General features: G+C 41.0%; 1 protein-coding gene across 6 annotated transcripts in view; it reads right to left on the bottom strand.

Moving 5' to 3' along the window:
- The window catches only part of NRP1 (neuropilin 1), a 136,919-nt gene that overhangs the window by 33,701 nt on the left and 89,580 nt on the right, over positions 1 to 13,638 (bottom strand). For all 6 annotated transcript variants that reach the window (XM_025885782.2, XM_073885509.1, XM_073885510.1 and 3 more), the window contains 2 exons: positions 6,893 to 7,048; positions 3,551 to 3,695 (listed from right to left, as the gene is read on the bottom strand). In XM_025885782.2, the coding sequence (XP_025741567.1) occupies positions 3,551 to 3,695; positions 6,893 to 7,048 (301 nt within the window). The remainder of the gene's footprint in view (positions 1 to 3,550; positions 3,696 to 6,892; positions 7,049 to 13,638) is intronic.

The raw sequence follows: 13,638 nt of genomic DNA, 5'->3' as shown, positions 1-13,638 counted from the left end.
AGACTTCTGGTTAACAAACACAAGTTAACACAGTTTGCAGTATGTTCTCATACATCAAGCAGTAACTCTCCAAGGTTATTTTCCTCAATATCCATATTTGCCAAAATGATGAAGTCTGCTTTGTCAAAATAATGAAAATGCTCCTTTGTCAATCACCTATAAAGCAGAATGGTTTGCCCCAATCTTATTTTCTTTATATCTTTTTATGGTGACACCCACTGTATACTCTGGATTTTCTAGGATTATTGTATTTTTTAAAAAATAATTTCTGAATACAAAAATTAGGTGAAAACTTGAGGGCTCTGGAAACTTTGGAGTCAAGTGATGTATTCACGGGGTAACTTTTAATTCAATAGTTTTTGTTTGTTTTAATCCAGTTTGAGTTAGGATTTGCCAACCCAAGAGGAGAGGGTGATATTTTGAAATTCAGTCATTTGTTTGTGGATAGAACTGCAAGTCAACCATCCATCCATCCATTCATTCATTCAAAAATAAGTGTGTTGAGCACGTGTTATGGTCCAGGCACTACAGGACGTAATAGAAAATAAGGCAAACATGGCCCCTGCTTCCACGGGTCTTCCAGTCCAGCAGGGATACCGAAGCCTTGTTTCTCTTGCATTGGTCTCCACTCTGAGAGGACCGTGGCCTCTGAAAGATGAAAACTATCTGCTTCTGGCAACCAAGAAGAAAACACTGATATCATCGTCTCCTCAGAGGCTCTGCTTGCTGGGACTTGTTCTAGGCCCCATTCATTGAGCACCACGCCCTCTGTCATTTACTGTGTACTGTTTAGGGAGCATTTACTCTAAGCTAAGTGTGTTACATTCTTTCAATTTAATCTTCATTACAGCTGAATTAAGGTCAATCTTATTGACCAAGAAATGGAGGTCAGAGAGACAAAATGTCTTGCTCGTGGTCACACATTCACCAAATGGACAGTCCAGAGTGAGGCCTGGGTAAATGTCTGCACACTTTCTGTCCACGTGACTATCATTATAACATACTGCCTTCCCCCAAAACCTGCCTTGGTCAATTATTTGGAGACTGTAGCTACTGTGCTAGACAGGAATATCTAAAATATATCAGGGGTCATGATAAAGAGATTGGCACCATGAGCCTAAAAGCAGTATCTTTTGAGGGAAACAAATAGCTGCTTAAAATAATTGTAAAATAAAATATACATGAAAATAAGAATATGCTGTTGTAGACATTGATGTTTAAATAAATAGGTCATTTAACTAATCCTTTAACATGTTCCATTAAGTCATTAATATTTTTATTTTAAAAATCCAATAAATTATTCACCTTCTTCAGATGTCTAGAATGAACTCTCAGGGAAATCCTTGTGAAAATGGGAAAGAGCAGTTCAAGTTTAAGTGAATGTTTTATTTAACTAAAGGGAGAACCTCAGGAGTCTGAGCTCAGACCAACACATTTAGAATCACGAAGTTTTTTCTTCGTCTTCTTCTTTTTTTTTTTTTTGGTATAGTGACATGAAACTAGAAATGAGCCAGAAATTTCCACCCTGACCTCAAATGGCCTTGTTTCTATAAATTTATGGGTGGCCTCTCAAATTTCTAATGCTCTGAAAATTACCTAGAACTTTTCCTCATGTAACTGCTGATCGAAAATAAAGCCAAGGTTATATCTAACTTTTCAATGTTCCTTCTTTCTCCAAACCTCTCTCCACCCAACTCCTGCCTCGAAGGCCTTGAACTTTCTGACTCTTTGAACCTAAAACAATAAACAAGTCTGGTCTCTGGGATGGAAATAAATACGATTTTGGTAAGAAATCAGATGTTAGTTTTTACTTTCCAAAATGGACTCTCCTATAAAACGGTATAGTTTTTTTCTCCTTAGTTTTTTCTCGAGGTGCTTTTCTCCAAATGGCTTGTAATTTCATTGAAAACTTCCCAGCTGGGTGTTTTCCCCCACCTTCAAAAATCAGTGTTTTCCTTCTATAGACATAATTATACTAAAGAGGATAAAAATAAAAGCAATAGTGTTGGCATTCGTGGAAGAAGATATTAAATGCCCTATGTATACTAACATAGTGTTTAAAGATAGTTCAGAGTCTTTTAAAAGTTATTCACTTTTAATGACTTTTTGGTGAATCAGTTACTGATTCTGTTTAACTTTTATTTTTATTTTATTATTTTATTTTTTTATTTGAGAGAGAGAGAATGAGAGAGAGAGAAAGCACATGGGGGGGGAGGGTCAGAGGGAGAAGCAGACTCCCCACCGAGCAGGGAGCCCGATGTGGGACCCGACCCAGGGACTCCAGGATCATGACCTGAGCCGAAGGCAGTCGCCCAACCAACTGAGCCACCCAGGTGCCCTGATTCTGTTTAACTTTTAAACTTACTTTGAAGGTTATATTGTATTGCCTTTTTTTTTTTAATGAAACTTTTGCAATGTATTTACTTAAAAGAAAAGGAATTCTGGTGTGACTGCTACTGGAATACTCCAGAATACAGCAGGATCGTACAGCAATGTCAGTGGACAAGTCATGGCTGCATTGATCGCCACAGGAATACAGCGAGAATAACGGTTGTGACAGCTCTTTTATTTTCAGCTCTGCCCTGCCTGGCCTACCTTTTTAGTCACTTAATGCCTCCAGAGTGCACCTTCTTCATCTCTCAAGTGAGTAGACTCCCTCTACTTACAGCAATTTAACAGAAACTTTTAAAGTCCTATTCATGTCAGAAGAAACAAACAAAAAACTAGAAACATTGACAGATCGATTTCTAACATTAGTATGTGCACTCCGCAAAGGATGGATAGATCCTGAGACACAGAGTTGTCCGGGGAGTTAGTGAGTAAAGGAGTTAAACTGCTCCTTGATCTTGGCTGACAGAGCCACCTGTAGCCTTCAAAATTAAAAAGATAGGGGCGCCTGGGTGGCTCAGTTGGTTAAGCAACTGCCTTCGGCTCAGGTCATGATCCTGGAGTCCCGGGATCAAGTCCCGCATCAGGCTCCCTGCTCAGCAGGGAGTCTGCTTCTCCCTCTGACCCTCTTCCCTCTCGTGCTCTCTATCTCTCATTCTCTCTCAAATAAATAAATAAAATCTTTAAAAAAAAATTAAAAAGATAAAGCGATGGAGAGCATGTCATGTAATAATTTTTAGTTGTAACTCTACTGAGCACCTGTCAGTGGGCCGTGCACCCAGGAAACGGGGACGGAAGCTTGGTGCTCACCTTCATGGTGTTTGCCGACTAGTGGGAAGGCGCTGCTTTAACAAACACCTGCCACACGCCAGGCTGTGCTGAGTGCTTTAGACCCATGAGCTAATCCATTATCCCAACAACCCCGCATGGCGTCCACTGTCATGTTTCCTAGGTGAGATAAGTAAGGCTTTGAAAGATAGCCAATTCCCTCCCCAGATAAGCTAGCCAGGGGTACAAACAGGACTTAATGTCAGATCTGTCTAAATCCAAAGGACATACTCTTAGCCACAAATGAAAATGACTACATTTGTATAAAATAACTCTGCCTATATTTAAAGGTTCACGTAAGTCAAAATGAGGCAATCTTCAAGCTGGAGCTTACCTGTGATCTTGCAGCCATATACTTCAAACCTCATAGAAATGCCAGTTTCCCAAGTCACGGGTTTGATTCGGACAAATCGAGTTATTAGTGGTTTAGGGAAAACTCCAAACACAACATCTGTGGGGTTGGTGTTTCCCTGAAAGATCTATGTAGAGAAAGAAAAGGACCTTTAGATTTAAGATGAATACAAAAATATGTTTTCACAAATGCCTATAAAATTATTTACAACTTCAGCATTGTCCATCAAGGTTGAGGCAGCATTAAAAACTTGTCATGTTATTTTTTCAAATGATAGCAATCAGAAAAAATCATGTGTAATACAGAATGTTGCCCTAATCATCTACGCAATTTTCTGAGAGCCTAGAGCCTCCAAAAACACTATTACAAAGGTAACATTTGTTAAGGCTACATGCTATCATCTAAAAAAGTTGGCGATTATTAACTTTATCATAAGGACCTACAGAATACTATAGACATTTCTCACACTACTTTACTTTCCCAAGAACCCCAGAAGGAGTACTTTTGGAATTCAGTGTAGGGTCTGGCTTTTTGAAAATTCTAGGCTATGTTCCCAGCTACAACACTGGGGCAAGTGGTCTCCCCCCTTTTAACTCAATTTCTTGATGGAAAAATCTTATCCCTGATGTTAATTAATAATTTCCATCTTTTTTGGGTTATTGGTAAAATCATGTTTTAGTGGTCAAAATCTAAACCGAATTATAAATGATATGCAACTAGAAATCAGCTTTTCCAGGTCTCCCGCCTCTAGTTTTAAAAATGAGTCATTTTATTCCAAGAAAGATGAGGCATGTAACTACAAATGTAGTTAAGTGCCAGTCACGAACGAGTTTCCCACAAGATCTGTTGGGGCCACGCTGCCTGGGCATGGCGCCACAGCCTATTCTCTAGCAAGATCTCTGAAGAGTGGAGACTGCCATTCTGGAACACTCTGGCACTAGACTGCTCTGGAGGAGCTGAAGGCCTCCACTTCTCTGGCTTTCACTTCAGCCCTGAACTGGGGAGAGCCCACATGAAAGTAAAAGCAACTAGCACTCTGCTTCTCACACAGCCTAGCCGCACGGTATTCCTGTTAGGTTGTGTCACTTGGGCGTTGCTGGGCCCCTCAGAGGCCTGGAGATTCCTCCCCACCTTTCCACGTAAGTTCTCAGAGGAGGAGAACAATTTCCTAGGGCTTGTTCTTCCCCGGGGAGAGAAGACTTCTAAAAGTCGGGATGATGTTTTTGCTTCATTTAGCTTAAGGGGCCTGCACGACAGAAGGTGGTCAAATGCTTTATGAAGTTGGCTGTTAGCCTGATCCCTCTCCAGAGATGGTTTAATATCATAATTTATCTAGCCTGTGATGGCCTTTAGATTTCTGTCCTACTTCAGCAAATCTCTCTGGGAAACAATCTGTGTGGGAGCATTTTTGTGTGACAAAGAATAATGGGTAGCTACCGGAGGGAGTAGAGTCCCAAACCGTAATGCTTGAAGGGTCAACAAGTCCACTTCAGGGAGAGACTGGCAGTCAGTTAAGAGGGCTGCATGCTCCAGCACAGGTTGGGGGGTGAACTCTGGCTCACACTGAGGGAACTTTACGTTTGCTGAAAACCACGTTAAGTGCATACATTCCGTTCAACATAAAGAGGATGGCTGGAGTTGTTGTTGGTTGAAGGCTGGTCTTGATGAGGTATGGCCAACTCTCCCTGAAGAAGGCAGGGAAGGCGGTGGAGGCCACGGTCGGAGAGGCCCATCAAGGGAAGGAGGGTGGGCAACAATAACGAGACTACAGGTGGATGTTCGGATTGCATTTAGCTTCAACGAATGTGCTCAGACAGACGCCACAATTATATCTTTGCTGAATCCTTCTTTAATCTGTCTGCCTCCTGCCCTGGAAGCCCTTCTGCGTCCCAGGATACTCTAGATTGTGGGCCTAGCTGTGTGCATTGTCGGACACCGGCCCCCCCCCAGAACCTGTGAGTTCTGGGCCATGCAGACAACCGATGGCCAACAGTTGATGAGGACGTGTTGGAGAAGCAGCCCTCGTGTTTTAAAGAAATGGCCTGAAGGCCTGAGTTCGGTTCTCCTTACTCTCTCTAGGTTCTTTTATTTGTTGGTATGTCCTTGGCATCAGTGTTTTGGTTTATTTGTTTGAAACTAAGGCATGTCTTCCAAAAAATACTTCAAGAGTAAGTCATAAAACTGAGGGTCAAAATTTACTTGCTAAAGCTTCACAAGTGTTGGTTGTGAGGGTTTCTCTTCCCCAGATGGAGGATTGGTTCCATGTCCTCCAGGGCTAGGCAGTGGCCTTGAACTTGCTGTCCATAGAAGTTTCCTCACACAGAGTAGCTGTCTATACATCTACTTTTATCTTGTTTGCCCTCAGTAAGCGTGGGGGCTTCGCAGCTAATCAAAGGGAATTAACAGTTCTTTCACTTCACACTCAGGAGGTTTTTCTTAGTTCCAGACCGAGGAGGAGAAAACCAGGCCACATATGCTCAAAAGAGAGACAAAGACATGTTAATTGGCCTTTTCCCAAACTCGGAATTTCAAGTTACCTGGATCTTTGCTGCTATCCTTGTCAATTCTATGCATTTTGCTTGGCTTCAGTTGAAGGCAAGCTTTCAATTTGGGGGAAACAGTGAATATGTGTTCTCAGAAATCTTTTGATTAGTAAATCAGAGCAAGCAGAACTTCAAAAAAACAGGCAGACTGAGAAGAACATCTCAGTTCCAAATGATTTAGGGCAGGGTGCCCAGGGTGGGGCCTGGTTGGTGTGGCTACTTTGGTTAAGAGCAGTGAGGAGGTAGCATCAGATTGTTTGTGTGATGTGAGGGAACACTGCAAGCTGCCTTTCGTTCCCTTCATTCTAACAGAAGCAGCCGAACACACTTGTAAATTAGTTTGTGAGCCACAGAGGGTAGATGAAAAAGAGTTTTCTAAAACCAGCCCATTACGAAGAGGAAGAAAGAAGGAGTCTATGAAAGAAAATGAAGAAACACAGCGAAACCAAACAAAACAACATGCCTAAGGTTCTAAGAGGACAGTGCTTATCCTGTGCACAGTCCGTAATCCCATGGGAGGTTTAAAGTGATTCTTGAGTCTGACACTTAATTTGGCTGGTATTGACTTTTCTTGGAAACATCTGTATAATTTCCTCTTGGCTTCTGGATCTGGGAACATGAGACCCCCTTGGTCAGATATAAACCTCTAATTGCACTTTTCATTTTAAATCAATCCAAAACTAAACCAGGCCAGACAGAAAGCTCCCAAACAAACAAGTAAAAATTGATCATCCATTTCAAAGACTTAATTGGTTGGGGGGTGGGTGGCAGCCACACTTACAGCAGGTTTATTTCCTTCTTTTATGGTGATCCAGTCTTCCCCATTGGAGCTAATGTCTATTCTATAAGTCTTGACGTAATATTTCTTCTTGGTTTCCTTTGAAATGGCTCCCTGTGTCCCAACAGCAGTGACAAAGCGCAGAAGACCCAAGTCTACCTGCAAAACAAAACAAGCATGGTCAGTCACTCACCCTGTACCACCATAACCTGAAACATCTTTTCCTGTGGGTTCCACAGTGTAGTTTTCATCCACCTCAGAGCAATAAGCCCTAAATCCATCTGGCATCCACAACCCCTAACTTCCCCATTTCATTCCTTCTAAAGGTAGGCACAGATATGGGGTGCCTGGGTGGCTCAGTCGGTTAAGTGTCTGCCTTCGGCTCAGGTCATGATCCCGGGGCCTGGGATGGAGCCCCACGTCAGGCTCTCTGCTCAGCGGGGAGCCTGCTTCTCCCTCTCCCCCCCTGCTTGTGCTCTCTCTTCTCTCTCTAATAAATAAATAAAATTTTTAAAAAAATAAATAAAAATATCTTCCTAACAACACATTAGTGTACATTATTTTACAATTAGAAAATCAAGACAAATTCACACATTGGACTTTCGAGAGGCTTGGACTAGAACTCAGGTCTAATGGGATCCTATTACACTGGTCAGCATCTACCCCCTCCCAGACTGCAGACAGAAATGATATGTCTCTGAAAGCACTGTGAGTGTTGTTGTTTAGAGAATGGGCCAGAGATTTATAATCTGGAATGGAGGGGAGACAAGGACGCAAAGTAAGGATTTTTGTTTCATCTTTAAATTTCTTCCTTCCCCCTATCTTCCCATGGTCTTTCTTGCAGTTGGGCTTGAGAAGAAGGTGGATTCCAAGGCATCATCTGGAAAGGACTGATGCCTCCATGTGACAATGTCTAGGGCTCGCGAGCTCCAACTGTAAGTTTCCAGTGGAGTTCCTCAACACCAGCGCCTGTCTTCATCTCTTACTAGCCTATCTCCTACCCCAGAAGGTTGGGCTGCTTGTGACCAAAGCCTCAAGGTCCATGATTTCCTGCCAGAGGTGTGCAGTGGCTTGGGTTGTTCTTGTGACCCTGTGACATGAGTGGGCAGGACAAAGATCTAAGCATCGGGCACTCAAGGGTCTAGGATTGGTTCTGCCACTAGCTAGCTGTGGGGCCTTGGACAAGTCACTTCTTCTTGGGGTTTCCAGTTCTCATTTAAATAAAGGAGTTGGACTAGATAACCCGGAAGGAGAAGATCCCTTTCAGCTCTGACTTCCGATGATTCCAGGTTTCCAGTAAAGTAAAATACAGTTGACCCTTGAACAATGTGGGGAGTTAGGGGTGCCAACCTGCCACATAGTTGAAAATCAGTGTGTAACTTTTGACTTCCCCAAAACTCAACTACTAATCGTCTACTGTTGACCAGAGACCTCACAGATAACATAAATAATCGATCGACACGTATTTTATATATGTATTGTATACTCTATTCTTACAATAAAGTAAGCTACAGAAGAAAAAATGTTATTAAGGAAATCATAAGGAAATCCAGTTACAGTACCATACAAAAAAAAAATCCACTTATTAGTGTACCCTCACAGCTCTAACCCAGGTTGTTAAAGAGTCAACCACAGGTTTTTTTTTTTTCTTATACCTTTCCTATTTCCATCATTAGTAACCAAGAATCGTCTTAAAACAAAAATCATTACTAGTTTCTATATATTAGAAATATTTTCAATTTCCTTTTAGGGATACATTTGATTATTTGTTTAAAATTGTTTCCCTCGTTTATTATACCCTCTACCTATTTTATCTGTGTATAATGCAGATACTTTAAAGAAATGATACACAAGTATATGGCAAATACTTTTTAAAGGTCACAGAAAGTAACTGCACATTACAACTGCTTAACATTAACAAAATGTTTCAACAGCACATTCATTATTAAGAGGTAAGAGAATGCCATTTTCCAGTGAGAACAGCAACAAAAGCCAAAAAGCCAAAAACAAAAAACCCCCAAACATACCCCCTACCCACCACCACCACTTCTGAATCCCGTTTTCCACTTACTGCATGACAACCCAATTTTCAGAAAACAAAATTTCAATTAACCCTCCAGTCTTATAGGCCATGAACACCTAAAGAATTTCCATTTTATGTACAGTCAGCCTCATGAAGAATGACTATTGTCTTTCATGAATTGCTTTTTCCTGAAGGTCCTTGGAGTAGTTAAATCAACATGTTGCCAATTCACTTCAAAAACTGAACAAAAAGTTACATCCAGGAAAAACAGCTATATCACTAGCCCATAAAAACCAAGTTGAAGTTACACAATTCAACAATGGCAGATTTCATCTAGAAAGGAAGGGAGCACCATTCAATGTAAAACTGTCCTTATTTCATTTACTTGATTTTAAAGATATAAAGTCTATGCTCTGGTTGCTATTGCCAGATTTAAGAGAAAAAAAGAGCAAGACTTTAATAGAAATTAATAGTTTAGGATAATAATAGTAGATGCTTTAGTCTTAATTTAACAAATAAATATTTACCCAATACATTTTTACCAAGGGCCTCTACTCGTTAACTGAAATTTGAATTTTTTTCACAAGTGAACCATAAGACTTTGTATGAATTTGTGCACAAATTTCAAAAAAGGGAGGCAATCCACGTTTGCCAGATTTACAAATAAAAATAGAGGATTTTCAGTTAAATTTGAATTTCAGAGAAACAACAAGTATTTTTAGTACATGTATGTCCCGTGCAATATTGGGGCATACTGACAGCTGGTTCATTGTTTACTTGAACTTCAAATTTAACTGGATGTTCTGTACATTATCTGGCAACCCTAAATCTAACTCTATTCCAGACAAATAATCATGGGATTATAAGTTGCTGCAAAAACTCTCTCGATTTCCTAACGCTGCAATCTGAAAGTTAATGGGTACTCTGGACATGGTTGCACTCAACAATTTCAACTCTTTTCAAATGCTCTCAGAACACTTAGTGCTTTACTGACTATCCTTTGAGTCATGCCCAATGCCATATCCACTTTCATGCTGAAGGGTCCTTAAAATCTTGACGTCCAAGGGAGCATGAAGCAGAGCTATTTAAATAAACTCTTCCTGTCAAACTTACAAATGGCTCTTCAGTTTGGAAATGATTAAATCCCCAAGAGTGCATCTTCAGCTCAGGCTGATTTGAAATAACTCTAGAACTTCATTTCCTGGCTGTCCCTCTCCTAATTTTTAAATTTTGTTTTTAGGGTAAAATTTGGTTACCAGGTAGGAAAGAAGTTAATTGGTTGTCAACTAGAAAAATCCTAGGCATTAGAAACAATTGACTTTTAAAGGAAGGAGTAACTGACTGAAATTAACTGGGTATCCAACACGGGAAATGTCCAACGTCCCATATAGAAAGGCCGCCAAAACCTGTGCAAGAATCCCTTGTAAGAAAGAAAAAAATATTTTCTTTTCTCAACAGCAATGAAATGCATTAGCAACCTCCCCTTGTAATTGCTAAAATTTCCTGCTGTGCTTTTAAACTCTGCAGATTCTCTTATTTATCCCACACTGGGATACTTGAAATTTCATTTCATTTTTCTTCCTCGCATTACTGCCACTGGATTTAGTAAGGATGAATGACAACTTCCCAAATGATTAGGGCTGGGGCCTGAACCTTTGCAATTAAAACCGGATGTACGCAGAGCTCTAACAAGACACAGCCTCCCTAGCACTGTGGGGGCCCTCACACTGGCAACACCAGGGAAGTTCTTTCAAGTCTCTTCTCCCTAGGTATCTTCGAGGAGTGCCCTCACAGCATTTGGTCTTGGGAGAGATGCATCACCATCAGCCTCGGAAGCCCTGCTGCTCACACTTCCCGTGTCTGTGTCAGCAGACCCAGAAGGCCTTACTGCCTAAAGCCTGGCTGTTCACACTCTTCTCACCAGTGAAGCTGGCTCTGCAAATCATGACATTCACCTCCGTCGACCTTTTTCGTCTCACCTGCTGCGTCTATCTGTCTCCGACCGTACCTTCCCGCCACATTAAATTATTTGTTATTCCTCACACAAGATAAGCCCTTCTGTTTCCTTGCCTTGCCACATGAAGTTCTCTTGACCTAAAATAAACTTTTCCTCTTTTGTAACTACAAATGACTCTTTTCTCTCTCTGGTTTGGTAGGCAGAACGAAGTTCCTTCTTCCCTGGGGATGTTTGGTGCATAGCTCATGTCTCCACCGCTGAACTCATCATGTTGTGTTTTTGCTCTACTCCCATCTAGGCTTAAGATTTCTTCTAGGAGTATCTGCTTTTCTATATAGAAAAGTAATAGCTGCCTAGTGAAAATTTATAAGATACAGAGAAGATTAAAGAAGAAAATAAAATCTCCATAAGACCAACATTAGGAAAAAGCCGCCGGTAACAGCCTCCCAGAATATTTTTTTCTACGCAAAATATATGTGGATGGTATATGTATGTTTCGTCATTATAAAAATGAGGTTGTATTACCTCTAGGCTTGATAACTTGCTTTTTGTTTAGTTTGCTGGGTATATTTTCATGCCCAAAGTATTTTTCAATGGCTTCGTGTTGTAGTCCACAGTGAGGCTGTAGTGTAATCTATTTAATTGGTCTGCTATCCATGAACATTTTCATTCAACTTAATTGACATTCACTCAGTGGACGCTTCATACCACTTCTCCTCTAAGTTCTATAGTAAGTGGTGAGGACAGAAAGAGCAGTAAGAGTGTGGGAAACACACACACACACACACACACACACACACACACACACACACGATGACAGAATGGGGCATTGCACAGAGGAAGGAGTCAACGCACTGCTGACATTTTGCAGCAGACTCTGATGACTAAGACAGGTGTTGGAAGATACACAGTAGAAGCTGGCAAATGGCACAAAAAGGAAAGAATGTTCTGGTGAGAAGGAGGATCAAGAGGTGCAGAGGTAAGCAGGAGGAAATGAATGAATGAAATAAATGGACCCTAAACAACTTACTGTTTCCTTCACCGCTATAGCCCTTATTTGTCAAGAAATGTATTGCTCTTTGTTTTGTTTTTAAGAAGTGCATTGCTCTTTTAAGAGTATTGCGCTCTGGTCATTTTCAAGACGAAATAATTAGTTTTCATGAAAACTATTCAAAATCAGCCACTGGCCATCCTCTTGGTGGTTTAGCTTTTTGAATTATGATGAGCTCTCACCAACCTCACATCATAATAGACAAGATTGGCGACCCAAGACAGGCAGCTGGAAAGATAAAGCTACAACCCCAGAACAGTTTTACATAATGCCACCCCTCTGTGTTTTGGAGGGTTCATCGTCCTGAACAATACTTCCTTTCTTTCCATAAAAACTCAGACACACAATAACCATAATTAAGTAACCTGCTTTCCCTAAATCCAATCAGCTCTGTTCCAATCACTATCTTCTCATTTTGAAAGAATATCATTATTCCACAGCTGCTTTATTTTTAATTGGAAGATGGATGTGATTTCACATCTGAGTTTGATGCACTTCTGTTTAACATTAAGGGTGATGGTGAGGGGGGTGTGAGGATGGGAGGGGGATGCACGGAGCCGCGCATCAATGCATTCACTAAAATTGTTGAATGCTTCACTCTGTGTGTGTGACGAACATAAACATCTGGTACTTATCTGGGAGTATGTAGACTATGTTACAGAAGTCCAGCACACTCCTTTTGAGTTCTGGCAGACACTCTCTGACTTAGCTTATATAGCCCCATCAGCAGAAGTGACCCAATATGATATCCTGTTTCCAATATAAATATAAAATTCTAACACCGCTGGTAGGCTGTCTACCCACATCTTACTTTCACTGTGCTCCACCCCCAAGAAGATGGTATCTCTAGACAGCAGAGACAGAAGAGGCAAGCCCAACTTTCATTTTGGGTTTGGGGAGAGGCCCCCTAGTAGAAAAAAAGCAGCTGTCCTCATCCACTTCTGGGGGGCCAAGGATGGGGTCCTAGCCACTCCTGTGGGCGGAGGGCCCCCCATGGCATTGATCCTGACCATGATCCCAACTCACTCTTTGTTGGAAGATGTCTACACGTATAATCCACATGCTCTTTATGGCCATGGCATTGTGTTAGGAATGACAGGAAACACATTCCCCAGATAAAGAGAAGCCAGGAGAGGCACACTTTTTACTGGGAATCATTTGAGGACAAAGCACACGTTTCAGCATTGTGTAGTAAATCATGTAGCAAACCTCTGCAAACTGCTGGTTAAACACCAGCATGCAGCCTCCGAGCCATGAAATGAATATCGTTGCTTTCTGTAATAATACATAACCAGCTATTGGTAATGTCATAATGTGGAAAGCCTCATTTCTAAAATGAAAATCTGTCTTGCTCAATAAAATACTGCCCATTCAGCTAGCATTGGCCAGGGAGTGTTTACTAGCTTTTAACATTCCCAAAGCAGGTCAGTACAAGAGCCTGAAAAAATACAGGACAAAGGACCGAAGTCTGATTAAAAACAGGAAAAATATTTTGAAGTGGGGAGAGCATGTCGGATTTTTTTTTAGAGCATCTCTGATGACTCAAAGAGCTGTTTTTTAATTCATCACTAGACACTACAAGCTAAAGAAAATATTTTTAAGCAATTGTCTCATTTCCTTAGATAACACACATATTTTCTGATAGAGCCTGAACATTGGAACATCAATGCTGTTCTAGGATCCGTGGGCTTAAATCAAGCATCTGATCATTGCATTCC

The sequence above is a fragment of the Callorhinus ursinus genome, unplaced genomic scaffold, assembly GCF_003265705.2.
Source record: "Callorhinus ursinus isolate GAN/ISIS: 27379988/994484 unplaced genomic scaffold, GSC_fseal_2.0 scaffold62, whole genome shotgun sequence".
In the NCBI taxonomy this organism is placed as follows: Eukaryota; Metazoa; Chordata; class Mammalia; order Carnivora; family Otariidae; genus Callorhinus; species Callorhinus ursinus.
The sequence above is the reverse complement of the archived record's forward strand: the minus strand, read 5'-3'. Positions and strand labels throughout refer to the sequence as shown.